The following is a 15,020-nucleotide window of genomic DNA, read 5'->3' on the forward strand; positions in this document are numbered from 1 at the left end:
ATATGATGGAGGTTGATGAAGTGTCGTCGGATCAAAGAGAATGAAAAGAAGTCCCTGGCAGTTCGCAACTGAGAATGGAGCTGGACGTGTATGAGTCTGGCCCCATTTTTCAGGCACCAAATGCAATCATAAGTCCGTAGTATCAGGCATGAGGAAGGAAGGTCCACAATTCGAGCTGCCCTCATCAGCGGCTGGCCCCTTGGAACTCGGCGGGCCCAGCACCGTGGCACTTTCCATATCCAATCGTATCGGCGCTTGATCGGTCCGTGCTCTCCCAGCTTGCGCGCCGTAGGGAGCTTCCCAACAGTCCAGCGGTGGGTGGTATTGGATCGTGGCCTCAAGTTGGCATCAAGCGATACTAATTCTCACAAGGAAAATTAGTTGTCCAATTTCTACCTGAGGCTCTCTTAGTAGCCCATAATCAGTTATTTCGGCTTGCGACGCACCTATATAACCGAACTACAGCCAAACCGTGTCCCTCATACAATCAACTCCTGAACGGCACATCCCACTATCATCGTCTTGAGCTCTCAGGCGCTCCGACGTCATTCGCCAATATGGCGACCAAGGGTAACTCTCTGCGCGATCGCCAAATAGGTTCGTTATACTGGGTATTCAAAGCGCTGTTTGTTCTTCTGTTAATGCTTTGGTAGCCTCGCTTAAGAAAATCCTCAACCTGAACGAGACCGTCGAATCCTCCGAAGCGGACGAGGCGCATGCTAATGGCCTGCTTGCACCTGTTGCGCCCATCCTCGACGCCGATGGCAACCCTATCTGGAAAGTCTTGGTCTTTGACGACCTTGGTCGAGATGTCATCAGCAGTGTCATGCGTGTCAGTGACTTGCGCGCAATGGGTGTAACAATGCATTTGTAAGTTGACAAGCACGAAGAAAAAGCCAAATGCTGATACAATTGTGCAGGCATATTGGCGGCGCAAGACATCCCATTCCCGATGTTCCTGTCATCTACCTCCTCGAACCGAATGCGCAAAACCTACAGGCTATTACTTCCGACTTACAGAAAGAACTCTACACTCCCGCTTACATCAACTTCCTCTCTTCCCTCCCCCGTCCGCTCCTCGAGGAGTTTGCTACACAAACAGCAACGGCCGGCACATCTGAGCATATCGCCCAGCTGTTTGATCAGTATTTGAACTTTATTGTGGCCGAGCCAGACTTGTTCAGCTTGGGGATGCAAAAGGAGCATACATATTGGGCTCTGAACAGTGCGGCCACGAGCGATGAGGAGCTCGATCGAGTGGTGGACAAGATCGTTAGCGGTCTCTTCAGTGTGATCGCTACCATGGGTATGTCGCCGATTTGACTTGGAAACTCATATGCTCATACTTCACAGGTGTTATTCCTATCATTCGATGTCCAAAGGGTGCCGCTGCCGAGATGGTCGCTGCTCGACTTGATCGCAAGCTTCGAGACCACATCCTCAACTCCAAGGACAACCTCTTTTCAGGACCCCGGCCAAATGCATCATCAAGCACCCACTCTTCCCGGCCTGTCCTCATTCTTCTCGACCGAAACATTGACTTGATACCTATGCTCTCCCACTCTTGGACATACCAAAGTTTGGTTCACGATGTTCTCAATATGAAGTTGAATCGCATCACCATTGAAACCCCTGCGGAAGAAGGAAATCCAGCAAAGGGACCCACCAAGAAGGGCTACGATTTGACTTCAAACGACTTCTTCTGGACCAAGAATGCTGCCAGTCCATTCCCTCAAGTAGCGGAGGATATCGATGCCGAGTTGACCAAGTACAAAGAGGACACAGCTGCGATCACAAAGAAGACCGGTGTCACCAGTCTGGAGGACCTCCAAGCCGACACCAGCGCAAGCGCTCAACATCTAAAGGCGGCAATAACGCTGCTCCCCGAAATGAGAGAGCGCAAGGGCATCTTGGATATGCATATGAACATCTTGGCGGCTCTGTTAACAGGCATCAAAGACCGTCAGCTCGATAACTACTTCCAGCTAGAGGAGAATGCCGCGAAGCAAACTAAGGCTCAGATCATGGAGATTCTCAATGACAACGACAAGGGCAATGAACCTGTCGATAAGCTGCGCCTGTTCATCATATGGTTCTTGAGTACCGAACAGGAAGTCAACCGACAAGAATTCGAAGGCTTCGAGAAGGCTCTCTCAGAAGCTGGCGCAGATGTATCATGTCTGCCCTATGTTCGACAGTAAGTTTATCATGCAATCATTTGAGGCGACTTTGCTGACCAGGATAGGGTTCGCGCAACTACCAAGATGACACAACTGACTACCATCAACAACACTGCACAGCCAGCTCAATCATCGGATCTCTTCGGACGCTTCTCTTCGATGTCATCTCGCCTCACCGACCGCCTCAAGGAATCCGGAGTTCCCACCGGTTTGTCATCAAACTTTGAGAGTCTGATCAGTGGTGTGAAGAACTTCCTTCCTGCTGATCGTGACTTCACTGTTACTAAGATTGTCGAATCCATCATGGATCCCGCTTCTGCCTCTTCTTCTGCCATCGCAAAAACAGAGCACTACCTCTACTATGATCCTCGATCAGCCAATGCGCGAGGTACTATGCCTCCTCCCAGCGCTGTGCGATCGGGTGCAGGTGCCAGCAACCCGGGCGGCATGCCTGGGTCTCAGGTACCTGGTCAAACTGCTAGCTTCGGACAAAGACGGCAAGGCTTCAGTGAAGCCGTCGTGTTCACAGTTGGCGGTGGAAGTATGGATGAATATGGCAACCTGCAGGAGTGGGTGAGCCGCACTGGAGGAGATAGAGCCAAGAAAAGAGTTGTCTACGGCAGTACTGAGATGGTTAATGCTGCAGAGTTCATTAAGGAGGAGCTGGATACATTAGGAAAGGAGGTGGCATCATAATGCCTGTCTTAAACACGGAGAATAGACTAATGAGACCCGGAGGTTCTGGCCCAGTACTTGCGCACGAGATTTGACTATTATGTCAAGAATTTGAAATATTCACACACTTTTTCCAGTCGACGGTGAGATCTAGTAGCAGCTCTTGCCTACCTCTTCAAGATAAAAACCACAACTTTTTAAATTCCATGGTATCACCAACGGCTAAGTATATGGTTGTCATGGAAGTGAAAAATGACATGGGTTTACCCTAGACTCACCGAGTTCTGGATCGCTATGTCAAATCCTGCGAATATCAGTCATTGACTATAGCGTAGTACACTACTAATACAACATGATTTAACAATTAAACATTATGATACCTACAACCTGTCTCTCAATCACAGATCCTACCTGAGTTGGTTAACACAGAAGGTACTTGCACCGAATCGCGTCACTGGTCTGGGGGCAGTCAGGACAGCTCCAGCTCCATGCCAGAACTCTGGGGTGTGCCTGAGCTACTGTAAGGTACGTACCGGTCTAATCCAAGAACAACACCACCCGTCCTGTCCCAGTCTGAACTTGGTTGCGCAAGGCCCCAAACCAGCAAATCTTATTGGCAAATCCTGCTACCTCTCATTGTTTCCATTGTGTCAACATCACGAGCATCATCACATCAAGTTTTATCAACAACACAACGCGCATAACCAACCCCCCGAATCCAATATTTTCGCAATCCAGCGCGTTTCATTGACGATATCTTCGCCCCGATCGCGCGTCGATCGCACCCTCTCCCTCCCTCGCCATGGACGAGTCCCCCGTTAAGACCGAGGGCGCTACTCGCCATCGCGCCGGCTACAAGTCATGGAAGAAGAAGTACAGAAAGATGCGCATCGTCTTTGATCAGAAGATGCACGATGGAGAGGAGCTTCACAAGCAAGAGGATAAGGCCGCGGCACTGGTCAAGCGCTTGGCTGTAGAGAATGAGTACGCTATCCCCTAGGTTCAGCTACGCAACGGTAGAGGAATTGACTAACCGTGAACCCAACAGTCGTCTATTAGATCTATTACTCGAGATCAACAATTCTCCGCAGATCCCACCCGAGAAGCAAGTTGAGGTATCCCTTGAGCCACCATCCGACTCCAAAGCGCCCGTCCTGCCCCTGGACGAAGAACATGAACTACGTAAAGACACACCAAGAAAACGTCTCGAAGACCTTGTCACTGGTGTTCCACATTCAACATACAGCAGTGCAAAGGAGACACTACCACAAATCGTCAACGAATTGAAGGCTCCAGACGGCGAGGCATTCCCTGCCGACTTCCTATCCGCCGATGACATCGACAACTACATCTACGAAATCGACATGGCTCTCGATACCGACGCACCTCATCTCCCCAGCCTCGCCCCTCGTGCCCATCCTGGCAACCACCAACCCTCACACCCGCATCTTAAGAACCCGACGAGTGTAACAAATTGGCTCCGTAAACACGCACCCAAAATATTCCTCCAAGATGGCGAAGCGCATGGCGACGCCGACGACAATGAGGGTGGCCACACTGGTGGACGTAAGACGCGCGGGTCACGAGGCGAGCGTGGTGGAAGAGCAAGCACAAGGGGCAAGCGTGTCAGCGCTGCCGTTCGTGCAGCTGCAGCAGACCGCGACGTCGATGCCAGCATGGATGAGGAGCAAGACTTTGCCTCAACGCCTGTCAGCCGGGGCAAGCGCAAGAGAAATAACGAGGACGACACGGGATACAAGCCCCGAGGCTCATCGACCAGGCCTACGAAGAAGAAGCGTAAGAGCGAAGCAGAAGGGACACCCAGTGCGCGCAAGTCGAAGAAGGATAAGGAGATTTCTATCGACCGAACCGACTAGATTCAGGTAGTCTCTGAGAGACAAGAAGCCGCTCTACTCTATACAAGGTTCAGGCGCACATAACATGTATTACTATCGAGATCAAGAATGGAGCCTCACGGACGAAGTCCGTATGTATGCAGCAACAATCCTGGTTTCACAACCGCATGCACCCACAACCGTGGTGATCCTTCCGGCCAACCGAGGGCCATCTCGATCGGGACAACTCGGGCTTATGGGTGTCATTCTCAATCTTTAATTATCAGTTCTTTGGTACGATCCATCTCCTTATATGTGCACATGCAGGCTTAAGCCGAGGCATTCTCCAGCGCGGGAACAGACAGACGGGGATAAAATTAGGTTTCTTTTGGAAGGGAGGGGATGGATGGGGACGGGAGAATAGGGAGTTTTTTGCTACTGGTATTTCTTTTCTCAATTAGGAATTATTTTGGAGATTGGGTGTCGGTTACGCTAGCTACGGACAACTACCGAGGTTTAACAGCAAGCAGTATGAAAAAAGAGGCGTTCGAAGTGGCATCTTGCAAGAGTCAATGTGCGTTAATGTACCATTCATGTGAGAGAAGTCGGTACAGGGATATCACGATCCAATAGATTTGCTTTAAGCTTTGTTTGAACTGATGTTATGACTCCATTTCTCCGCGACTAAGAGGAACTAAAGAAGATTGTACTATGGCGATCACGGAGTCACAAGTCAGGGACCGGGGAAGAGCAAGGTGAGGAAAACTATAAAGCAGGGCTGGGTATCCCATTATGTCTATGTGCTAAGAACATGCAAGAAGCTTTTATCTATATGGCATCTATTCCTGTACCATATGGGATATATCATGCTGACCTCCTCTTTGATATCTTTGCTTTCACATATTCAGAAGCCCAACATCCTGTCCAACCAACTATGGAGGAACGCTCTTCATAAATCGTTAGCCCGCTGCATGTGACCTTGCAGCGGGTTCCGGTGCATGATTGCTCTTGACGACGCTACCGTCCTTTCTGTTGAGGAGGTGACGGGCCAAGAGACCCCAAGAAGTGACGCTCTTGAGGTTTTCAAGACTGGAGTGAGATGCTATTCAGATGGTGACAACAAATTCGACGCCGACACTTGAAGAGTTCATGAAAGAGTGGGTGCTCTTGCAGTTGCATAAGAGACCATAAGAGTTGAAGCGGAGGTAGTGATCGAGGGAAAGACTGAAACTGTTGTCGAGACGTTTACAGCTTCTCCTTAAGAGTCTTCTTGAGGCGGCGCTCGACAGCGTCAAGGTACTCGTTGGTGGTGGCATAGTCCTTGCGCTCAGACTTGCCAGTGGCAAGGGCAAGATCCTTGGTCATGATACCGTCAATGTCGACAGTGTCAATGCAAGCCTTCTCAAGGCCCTCAGCGAAGGCAACGACATCGGGAGTGTCGTCGAGCTTTCCACGCTGGATGAGACCACGGGTCCAGGCGAAGATGGAGGCAATGGGGTTGGTGGAGGTCTCGTTACCCTTCTGGTGCTCACGGTAGTGGCGAGTGACAGTGCCGTGGGCAGCCTCAGACTCGAAGGTCTTGCCATCGGGGGTGATGAGGACGGAGGTCATGAGACCGAGAGAGCCGAAGCCCTGGGCGACAATGTCGGACTGGACATCACCATCGTAGTCTAGAAATCTGTTAGCATTCTCGTTTCATGCATTGAAGGATATATAGGAAGCTGAACGAGTGTTCAGTCATTCCATCGGAGCAAACTCACTCTTGAGAGCCATGATGTAACCACCAGAGCTCTTGATCATCTGGGCGACCATGTCGTCGATGAGACGGTGCTCGTACCAGATCTTCTTGGCCTCGAACTCCTTCTTGTAGGTGGACTCGTAGATTTCCTGGAAGATGTCCTTGAAGCGACCATCGTACTTCTTGAGGATGGTGTTCTTGGTGCTCATGTAGAGAGGGAGCTCCTTGTCAATGGCGAGCTTGAAAGAAGCGTGGGCGAATCCAGTGATGGACTCGTCGGTGTTGTACTGAGTCTGGGCAACACCACCACCCTCCTTGAACTGGAAGACCTCGATCTCCTCAGGCTGGCCACCCTCGGGGGTGTAGACCATGGAGAGCTTACCAGGACCGGGAAGGACAGCATCCTTGGCGCGGTACTGGTCACCAAAGGCGTGACGGCCAATGATGATGGGCTTCTTCCAGCCAGGAACCAGACGGGGAATGCGGGGGATGACAATGGGCTCACGGAAGACGGTACCTCCAAGAGCATTTCGGATGGTGCCATTGGGGGAAAGCCACACTGGACATGCAAGTTAGCAATGTTCGATTCAAATAAGCTTACTGTATGTCTAATTCGCCATGCTTCTGCTTGCTGCCCCTCATGTCGCTTCTCCTGCATGTTCTCATATATGCGGGGTTGCGATTGGTGGGGGGAAGTAGCAAGACGCAGCGCGAACTAAGGCCATGCATGACGGGTATTGACTTACTCTTCTTCAGCTTGAACTCCTCAACACGAGCCTCATCGGGAGTGATGGTGGCACACTTGACACCGACAGAGTACTTCTTGATGGCCTCGGCAGCATCAATGGTGACCTGGTCGTTGGTCTCATCACGGTACTCAAGACCGAGATCATAGTACTTCAGGTCGATGTCGAGGTAGGGGTGGATGAACTTGTCCTTGATGACCTGCCAGATGATGCGGGTCATCTCATCACCGTCGAGCTCGACGACGGGGTTCTTGACCTTGATCTTCTGGGTAGAGGAAGCCATTGTGCGGTAGGCGAAGGGAGAGATGGTTTGGATAGCACCGAATGAAGCGCGAACAGGGCGAACGGTAGTAGAGGTATAAGCGGCACGGCGCAGCGAAGACGAGAAAAGAGATCGCGGAACTGAAGAGGCGAGAGCAGCGACGGGCATGATGGGCAAGAAAAGAGAAGAAAAAGAAGAGGGTGGAGGTTTATAAAAGAAGATATAAGAAGGGTTGTTACGGCACGAGAACGGGAACCGGACTCGGGAATCGACGCCGGGAGATTGACTTGATTCAAGCTTGGGCTAAGGAAGGTCCTTCCTGAGAATGAGGTTGCTCCTGTACAAGCAAGCGCGGGGCGGGGTGCAACTGCCTGCAACAACACGGACGGGCGGTTGGTTTGGGGTTCGGAGGTGGAGATCGGAGGGTCGGACCAGGAAGGTGCCTGGGGTCTTTTTACTATGACAGCCGAGGAAGTAGCCGGTTACTGTGGCGGCGACCGAGAGGAAAACCGACGATGCGATGCGATGCGAAGAATATGGGGTAAGTTAATGTGACCTTCCCCCCAATGAGACGGGGTGAATTTGATTGAATGAGGCGCCGCTAGTCGATACGTTTGAAGCTGGGGGAATCGTCAGGTGTTAGTTTAACAGTTGCGCGAGTAATAAGCTGCACCAGAAGGAGGGGGAATAAAGGTATGAGACGATCTATGTTTGAGTCTCTTGGATAAAATATTTGCCTCCTTCCTCTCTTTCTTGAGGGGTGCGAAAAGCGAAACTCTCATGAAATGCAAAGTCCAGAAAGGACAGCAACGATGACTTCTCGTTGGTCCATGACGATGCAATATACAATATAGGTATCATGACAGGTCTTTGTGGCTGACCTCTGACCTCTCATGGAGCTAACAAATGGCATGACATGACCTGACATGGAAAGCTGCACTTACAATACCGTACTCGAACGAAACGTCGTCTTCTGCACAATAAATTCTGCTGATGAGTTGAAGCTGCTGGCAAGAGATGATGGTGATGCAAAGATGGGAATTCAGCCAAAATAGAGGAAAAGAACTCAAAGGATATTCATGTTAATTCTTCCGACAACGGCCTTCCGAAGACGGATACTGCGGGATAATAAACATGGCTGACATGATCTTTTTAGACAATCGCATGCTATGACAGGGGTTTATCGTCCCTCTATCTAAAGTGTCTACATATGACGTTTCCGTACTATACATGAAGCTCAGCCTACGCTCTGTTCTTGAATCTCACGATACTTTTCTAGAGTCTTGAGATGCTCACAAACCCCATCATGTCTCCCCCAACAGTTAGGGCGTGTCTCGAGTATTCTCCATGCTCTTCTTGCCAGGTTCTTTTGGGGATGAGGCTCGGTACCTGACCGAGCTGGGGCACTTCATCAAGAGCTGCAAGCAGAGAGAAAAAGCCGCTAGCCAGTCCCAGTCCCAGCCTCGACGGTTGCTTAGCGCTAGTGTTGATGGGTTCCGTACTTGGTTCCCCGCTTCAGTGGGGGAAGCAGAAGCCATGTCTCTCTTGGCTTTCAATTAGGCACGCATCTCGTGCATGACAGCTGCTCTCGTTTTTGCCTCATCTCGGTGTTGTTATTGCCGAGGAAGAATGCCTCACACGACATTGTAGTACTTTTATACGTTCAATAGTGACATGTCGGCTTGAGCTATAAATATGTTTGAGACAGATCGGTTCTAGGACATCACTGTTTGATAACTAATCCAGCACTTTCATATATCTTGATTATTCAGCGCTGCTACTAAACTCAATTGAAACTTGACCGGGATTAATAGTTCACGGAGCTCTGCATCTCGGCGCGGCACGCATCTCCGTTCTCGGTCTCGGATCTCCGGTCGGAGTATCCACTCTCCGCGCCGTCATCGGGGAGAGCATATTGCTTCACGGTCAAAGTCCGAACAAGAACAAAAGGAATGTAATGCCGAGCCATGTTACACTTCTGGACTGATAAGGATCGTAATGGCAGCGATTCTGTTAAATACAACATGGCATCTCTTTGTTGTTTGATTCCTTTTCCTCCTAACAGCATGCTGCTATTGATCTTCTGACAAGTACTATGATGTAACTTGTGCTTCGGTTATATGGTCACTGACAACTGCTTGACGACTACATAAACTTCACAAAATATCTAGCAGATCCATATACCAATGCCATCCCCAACAGCACATCGGTAAAGGCTTCAGTATTGGTGATAGCATCGTGTCTTTGTTATGTTGAAAAAATGGTTACAGGGTAGGATGCAGGGTACTGCTGGGGTAGACCAGATAACGCCAAATGTTGTGTAGCTTAGGTATTGAAAGAGACCATCAATCCAATTCGTATATCATTTCGGAACATCTTTCTATTCTATGATACATTCCATCATCATACCATGTTTCACTCAACATGGTCTGCAAACGACTGCGCTCATCTTAGACATCAAAGATTTCACCAGCACCTTCATTACCTCCTCTCCTAATGTCCACAATATCCAGCCTCCAGCCTTCCCAATGCTTAAGTGATCGCTTGATCTCTTTAATACGCTCGATTCGTTTCTTGGACTCTTCCTCTTGCGCCTTGCGGAACGCATCTTCATCAAAGTCCATATCATCATCTTCGAGAAATTCGTCGTCGCCACCTCCAGCAAGGGCATTGAGACCGCTTGTGAAGAAGTCACCAATACCCCCAGGACCAGACTTCCGTCGCCCAGTTGGAGACAAAGGATTCCCAGTAGAGAGATCTACGTCCTGGAAGCCTGGGCTGGTCGCCTCCAATTCACGACGCTTTTCAATCCATGCTCCACTTCGAAGTTCGTGAACTTCACTTTCAAGAGCGCGGATCTTCCTCTCGAGCTTTTGTCGTTCCTCATCCTCAAGCTCGTCAACACCTTCATCGTCCAATCCGCCGCCACCTTCCAAAGACTTGCGACTCTTGAGCTTCGTGTTTTCACTTTCGAGCTTCTCGACCTTTGCTTGCAACTCGGTGACCTCACGTTCCGCCTTTTCCTTTTCCTTCTTAACTGACTGCAAACGAGAATCCTGCTCCTTGTGTAAGGTGGTCAAAGTCGTGGCTTTCTTATCCAGTGCTTCCACCTTCTTCTCAAGCTCGTCGCGCGCGTTCTTGACTTCTTCGAGTTCATGCTCGAGCGTCTTCACCTTCGTTTCGGCACTCGTTCTTTCGCTACCCTCGCGTACTGCCTTCTCTGCTGTTCTCTCGAGGTTGCGCTTGAGGTCCTGGAGCTCGCGCTGAGCCTTGCCTGCTGCAGCTTCAGCACGGGCGAGTTTGTCTTCAAGAGCAGTGACCTGCTCCTTCTCCGATGTTGATCCGCTGGCGTGACGCTCAGCCTGTGCTCTGAGTTTCGAAATCTCAATCTCCATGGACTCGATGGTTGCTGTCTTGGCCTCCAACTCAGCTTTGAAATCCGCTGGTGGTGTAGCCATTGAAACGGATTGGCGATGGCCATGACCTGGCCCACGCGACACCTGTTGTTGGAGCTGAGAATTCTGACGTTCGAGGGAGGCTAACTGGCTCTTCTGTTGAACGGTTAGTGGGCTCAAAAGCAAACCACAGACCTGCCACTTACCAAACTGTCCCAAAGGCCATCATCGTGACGGCCGGTCCTGACAGGTTCCTCACCCTCGGCCTCGCGGATATCGGCCAACTCATTCTCGGCTTTCTGCCACCTCTTCTCTGAATCGGCAGCCTCCTTAGACAAACGCTTGTTTTCCTTCTCTAGCTCTTCAATCCGAGCCATGTGCTTTCTGTAGATATCCGGTGCAGTTTCGCTGTTAGGGCTAAAGGGAGATGCTGCCCCTCCTGAAGGAATAGAGCCGGCGCGGAAAGACGTTGACCTCAGCTTTGACTGCTGTGCCAGGGATGGGGTAGCTGCAGCCGAGTTCTCATCGTCGCTATCGCTCTCACTCTCACTGTCGCTGTCGCTATCACTATCGTCTTCGTCTTTGGTCTCGATTTTAAGAGGCTTCTTCGCGTCTGTGGCAGGCGTCTTTGCTGGCTTATCCTCCGTCTTCTCCTTAACTGGTTCTTCGGCGGGTTTCTCTTCGACTGCAGGGGCGTCTTCGACCTTCTCCTCAACAGGTTCGGGCGCAGGGGTCTCAGGTGATTCTGCCTTCGTTTGTTTGGCTGGAGCACCCTTCTTCTTCTTCTTCATTTGTTCGACCTGGAATCGCATCGAGTTAGTCAATTGACAGGATAAGAAGGGAGGGGCAAACGGACTCGCTTCTTGGCCGCAGCAATCTTCTCCTTGCGGGCCTTCTCCTCTGCGTCAGCCATGATGATGATTGTTCAATGGGCGCAGGTACATAAAAAAATCGGTTTGCGCAGGACGGTAGTTGTGGTTATTGGTGAAATGTGTCGTCTTGGCGCTAGATGTTAGATGCAGCTCCACGTAGGTTCAGGGACTCGAGCTCCCCGCCGTCATCACCCTTGAAGCTTAGTTGGCCTGTGCGAGTACCGTGTTTATAGCGACCATGACCCGTAATTAACACCGTGTCACTAAGGCTGTGTAAGTGAGCTATGGATGTTTAAAATATCGATATAACGAGAAACAATATCTAATACTTAGATCTCTTAACCCTAAAGGCTAGTCATCTTGTAAGCGTGAGCGACTGACTAGCACAGACTACTTAGTGAAGAGAGAGTGTGTGCAGATTCTTGGTTTCCGTTGAAATGTAGTATCACAAAACTTTGTGCATCCTTTTTTCAAGCACTACTTACATGAGTACTATTGTTTCATTGCGTCGATATTAAACTTAATCACAATTGCTCCTCTTTCGCAGTACAAGGGCACAGAATATGCCCATAGCCCGAATTGAATGTTTGCGGAATCTAAGTGAATGGGAAGGAGTCTTGTGACAATGCTGCGTTGGTCCTTCCTCGAGACAGGGGATGGAAAGTTGTGTTGAGCAGGCAGTCGCCAAACCGGCAGTAACTGCCTTCTCACAATAATACGACCACGTACTCATCCCAGTTATGAAATATGCAACAGATTTCTCGGTTTTTACTCGTATCAACTCTCTACAAACAAGTTTTATTCTTACCTCAGATGCCTATCCCTTTCGTCTTGACATGAATTGGACTGAAGGTGCACTAGCCCGTCACTCCCGCCGAAAAGGCTGGGACAAGGACGCCGCCCGGCAAAAGCAATATTTCGCCAAAGCTAGAGCTCGAAAGAATGCCCCTGCATCTAGCAAAGGATTGGTTGTTGAGTCCTTTATCCCTGATTACATCCCGCAGACGGAACGACATCAAGATCGTCAGTCGATTTCTTCTACTCCTGCAAAGAAACCGAAAACCTCTAAAAGGAAACTCATACACAGGCAACACGATGCTAATAGAACGCCTCGCCAGAACTCTATACAAGGAGTCAGCCTTGAACTTTCAAAGCCAGATGGCCAGATTGATCATTCTCCAGCTCGTTGTACGAACAAAAACGATCATGAAACGGACATTGCAAGGAAAAGACGAAAATTGCTTGAAAAAGGAGACTGGACCGGAGTCAGTACCCAAAAGCCTTTGATGGTGGGCTTCGCTGCACAGAAAGATCATTCTCCAAGATCAAGAGTAACGAGAAATTTCCGACAGAATCATAAGTCTATCCTGTCACCACACAGGCCGAGCCCAAACCATAGTCACAATAAGGGAGCACTAGGCAGACCGACGCACGACGAAATGAGGATCAATATCGGTAGCCAAAATCTTCGCTGGAGCCGGGATAGCAATTCAGTACGGAGCCTCGCCACGAGACAAGATCTTGCTGCTCACTTGGGTACAACGCCAGGTAGTACTCCAAGGCTGGAACCAATATCGCCTTACCAACATACGCCAAATGTGCAAGCGGCCATGAAAATCACCACAGGGCCTCGAGGTCCTAAAAGTCATGATGATTCACGAAACCAACCATCCAGCTCTTCAGACACTGGACACAATACTGCATATGGATACACTGGCCAGCAAGGAGATTGGCGGGAAGGACTCAAAGAGCCGAGATTCATCGTCAATGCTCACACGCCAATCATACACCAACCACAGCCGACCCGGAAGACACGATCCCCCATGCTCGACATTGGATCTCCTGGAACTGAGGAAAACATGAGCACTGCCGCAGTCCTAGGCGTTCCAAGACGCCCTAACGCACGTATCGCATCTGAAGATATAAGATGGAACTTGTGGCTTAATCCCAGTGCAGAAACGGCACTAAAAGAGCCAGATCAAATGAAGGAAGCAGACCACCCCTCAAGGCCTGTCACTCCTGGTATCAGCCACTTTTGGAACTCGTCAGAAGACCACACAAAGATGTCGAGTTCACTGCGGAACGAAGCTTTACAACAGAGATCTTCAAGCATTTTCGGCGAGCCACAATTACAATCATCAGAATCTAGCCCCTGCATACTTGCATCAGACAGTGTTCAGGACGAGATACCACATCCTGGTCCTGAGCTGCCGCGAATGCAGGCAGTAGGCCACTTACCCAGTGTGTCGACTGAAGTAGAGACTTGCAGTTTATCGGGAAGCCCGAACCATGGTATAAGCGAGTCTTTTATAAAGCCCCAAAGTGATCCAGTTCTTCCAGTACGGGCGAATCCACGAATGACTCACAAGGCCCAGGATCTGTTAGATCTCTTGACGGAAAACGAAGAAAGACATGGAGCGTCAATTGAAAAGCAAGTTGACCCAGAGACAATGACAGACGCTGAAGACGAGGACGAAATCTGGAAAAGGTTCGTTTTCGACGACGATCCTGCCGAGACCAAGCGTAAAGCCTGTGGGGAGGCTACTGAACAAACGAAACGTGATCTGGGTCTAGGAAAGACAAAGACTCTGTGTGCCATTGAGGACCCATTACTTCCTTCGAGCTCGGCAGCACCGCAAAGCGATGTCGCAGAACCCCCTTCAGAATCACGAGACCTATTAGCTAATAACATCACGCTTGATATGACGAGCGATCAGATAGAAGAACTGTTGGGCGCAGACCAAGACCCAGAGTTGGAAGAAGATCCATCTTCGGAGGCTGCCGCAAGAACCGATATCACAGACACTATTGACTCGACCACGGCGCAGCCGTCCTCACCCCAGCCGCCGCAGGCCGATTTCAAATTCCACCAGCCGCAACTCTTCACTGGAAGACTAGCTGGTGAAGTATCCTCTAATACACCATCCGGCTCCTTGTATGCTCCACCAAAATCGGGCAGACGATTGAGGAAGCGCAGGGACAAGGGACGGCCTGATTTCCGCGCCATGCCCAACTACGAAGACGATCCAATTGAGGAAGACTAACACGTTGGAGACAAAGCAAGACTCTTGGCCGAGAAGTGACTCAGAGGTCAACACGGGCTCAAAAACCCACCGGCTACGTATGTGGTCACGAGCTGGAAATGCAGTGCGCCATAATCATCGCGCAAGGTGGCCTGGGGAGAACATCCGGCGCCGTGTAAATCGTACACTGCGTCCGTGGGCACAGCGGGGAACGTAACCTTGCAGGGCGACTAGGGTCTAAGTAAGGATGATCTGCTATTATTCACTTATCTCTTGTCTCGTTGCACAAGTTCA

The 15,020-nt window shown here is 50.2% G+C and overlaps 5 protein-coding genes across 5 annotated transcripts; 3 read left to right on the forward strand and 2 right to left on the reverse strand.

Moving 5' to 3' along the window:
* The first annotated feature begins 292 nt into the window (after positions 1 to 292).
* Positions 293 to 3,129, forward strand: B0J16DRAFT_301408 (Sec1-like protein). The gene is made up of 5 exons (XM_046124588.1): positions 293 to 597; positions 654 to 870; positions 921 to 1,306; positions 1,354 to 2,197; positions 2,246 to 3,129. The coding sequence occupies exons 1-5, from the start codon at positions 558 to 560 to the stop codon at positions 2,874 to 2,876; spliced, it is 2,118 nt and encodes a 705-aa protein (XP_045987612.1). The 5' UTR covers positions 293 to 557; the 3' UTR covers positions 2,877 to 3,129.
* Positions 3,130 to 3,451: 322 nt separating this feature from the next.
* Positions 3,452 to 4,912, forward strand: B0J16DRAFT_84089 (IEC3 subunit of the Ino80 complex, chromatin re-modelling-domain-containing protein). Its single transcript, XM_046134558.1, has 2 exons — positions 3,452 to 3,839; positions 3,904 to 4,912. The coding sequence occupies exons 1-2, from the start codon at positions 3,658 to 3,660 to the stop codon at positions 4,730 to 4,732; spliced, it is 1,011 nt and encodes a 336-aa protein (XP_045987613.1). The 5' UTR covers positions 3,452 to 3,657; the 3' UTR covers positions 4,733 to 4,912.
* Positions 4,913 to 5,629: 717 nt separating this feature from the next.
* On the reverse strand, positions 5,630 to 8,019 carry B0J16DRAFT_84120 (uncharacterized protein). Its single transcript, XM_046134559.1, has 3 exons — positions 7,175 to 8,019; positions 6,451 to 6,987; positions 5,630 to 6,360 (listed from the first exon to the last, which is right to left on the reverse strand). The coding sequence occupies exons 1-3, from the start codon at positions 7,602 to 7,604 to the stop codon at positions 5,936 to 5,938; spliced, it is 1,392 nt and encodes a 463-aa protein (XP_045987614.1). The 5' UTR covers positions 7,605 to 8,019; the 3' UTR covers positions 5,630 to 5,935.
* A 1,762-nt stretch (positions 8,020 to 9,781) lies between these two features.
* On the reverse strand, positions 9,782 to 11,983 carry B0J16DRAFT_335841 (uncharacterized protein). Its single transcript, XM_046127127.1, has 3 exons — positions 11,688 to 11,983; positions 11,038 to 11,631; positions 9,782 to 10,987 (listed from the first exon to the last, which is right to left on the reverse strand). The coding sequence occupies exons 1-3, from the start codon at positions 11,742 to 11,744 to the stop codon at positions 9,887 to 9,889; spliced, it is 1,752 nt and encodes a 583-aa protein (XP_045987615.1). The 5' UTR covers positions 11,745 to 11,983; the 3' UTR covers positions 9,782 to 9,886.
* Positions 11,984 to 12,539: 556 nt separating this feature from the next.
* B0J16DRAFT_317373 (uncharacterized protein) lies at positions 12,540 to 14,747 on the forward strand (the record flags this gene model as incomplete). The annotated part of the gene is made up of 1 exon (XM_046125365.1): positions 12,540 to 14,747. The coding sequence occupies one exon, from the start codon at positions 12,540 to 12,542 to the stop codon at positions 14,745 to 14,747; it is 2,208 nt and encodes a 735-aa protein (XP_045987616.1).
* Between the last annotated feature and the right edge of the window lie 273 nt (positions 14,748 to 15,020).

The sequence above is a fragment of the Fusarium flagelliforme genome (genome assembly GCF_020744385.1).
Source record: "Fusarium flagelliforme strain FIESC 12 MPI-CAGE-AA-0113 chromosome Unknown B0J16scaffold_2, whole genome shotgun sequence".
Classification (NCBI taxonomy): domain Eukaryota; kingdom Fungi; phylum Ascomycota; class Sordariomycetes; order Hypocreales; family Nectriaceae; genus Fusarium; species Fusarium flagelliforme.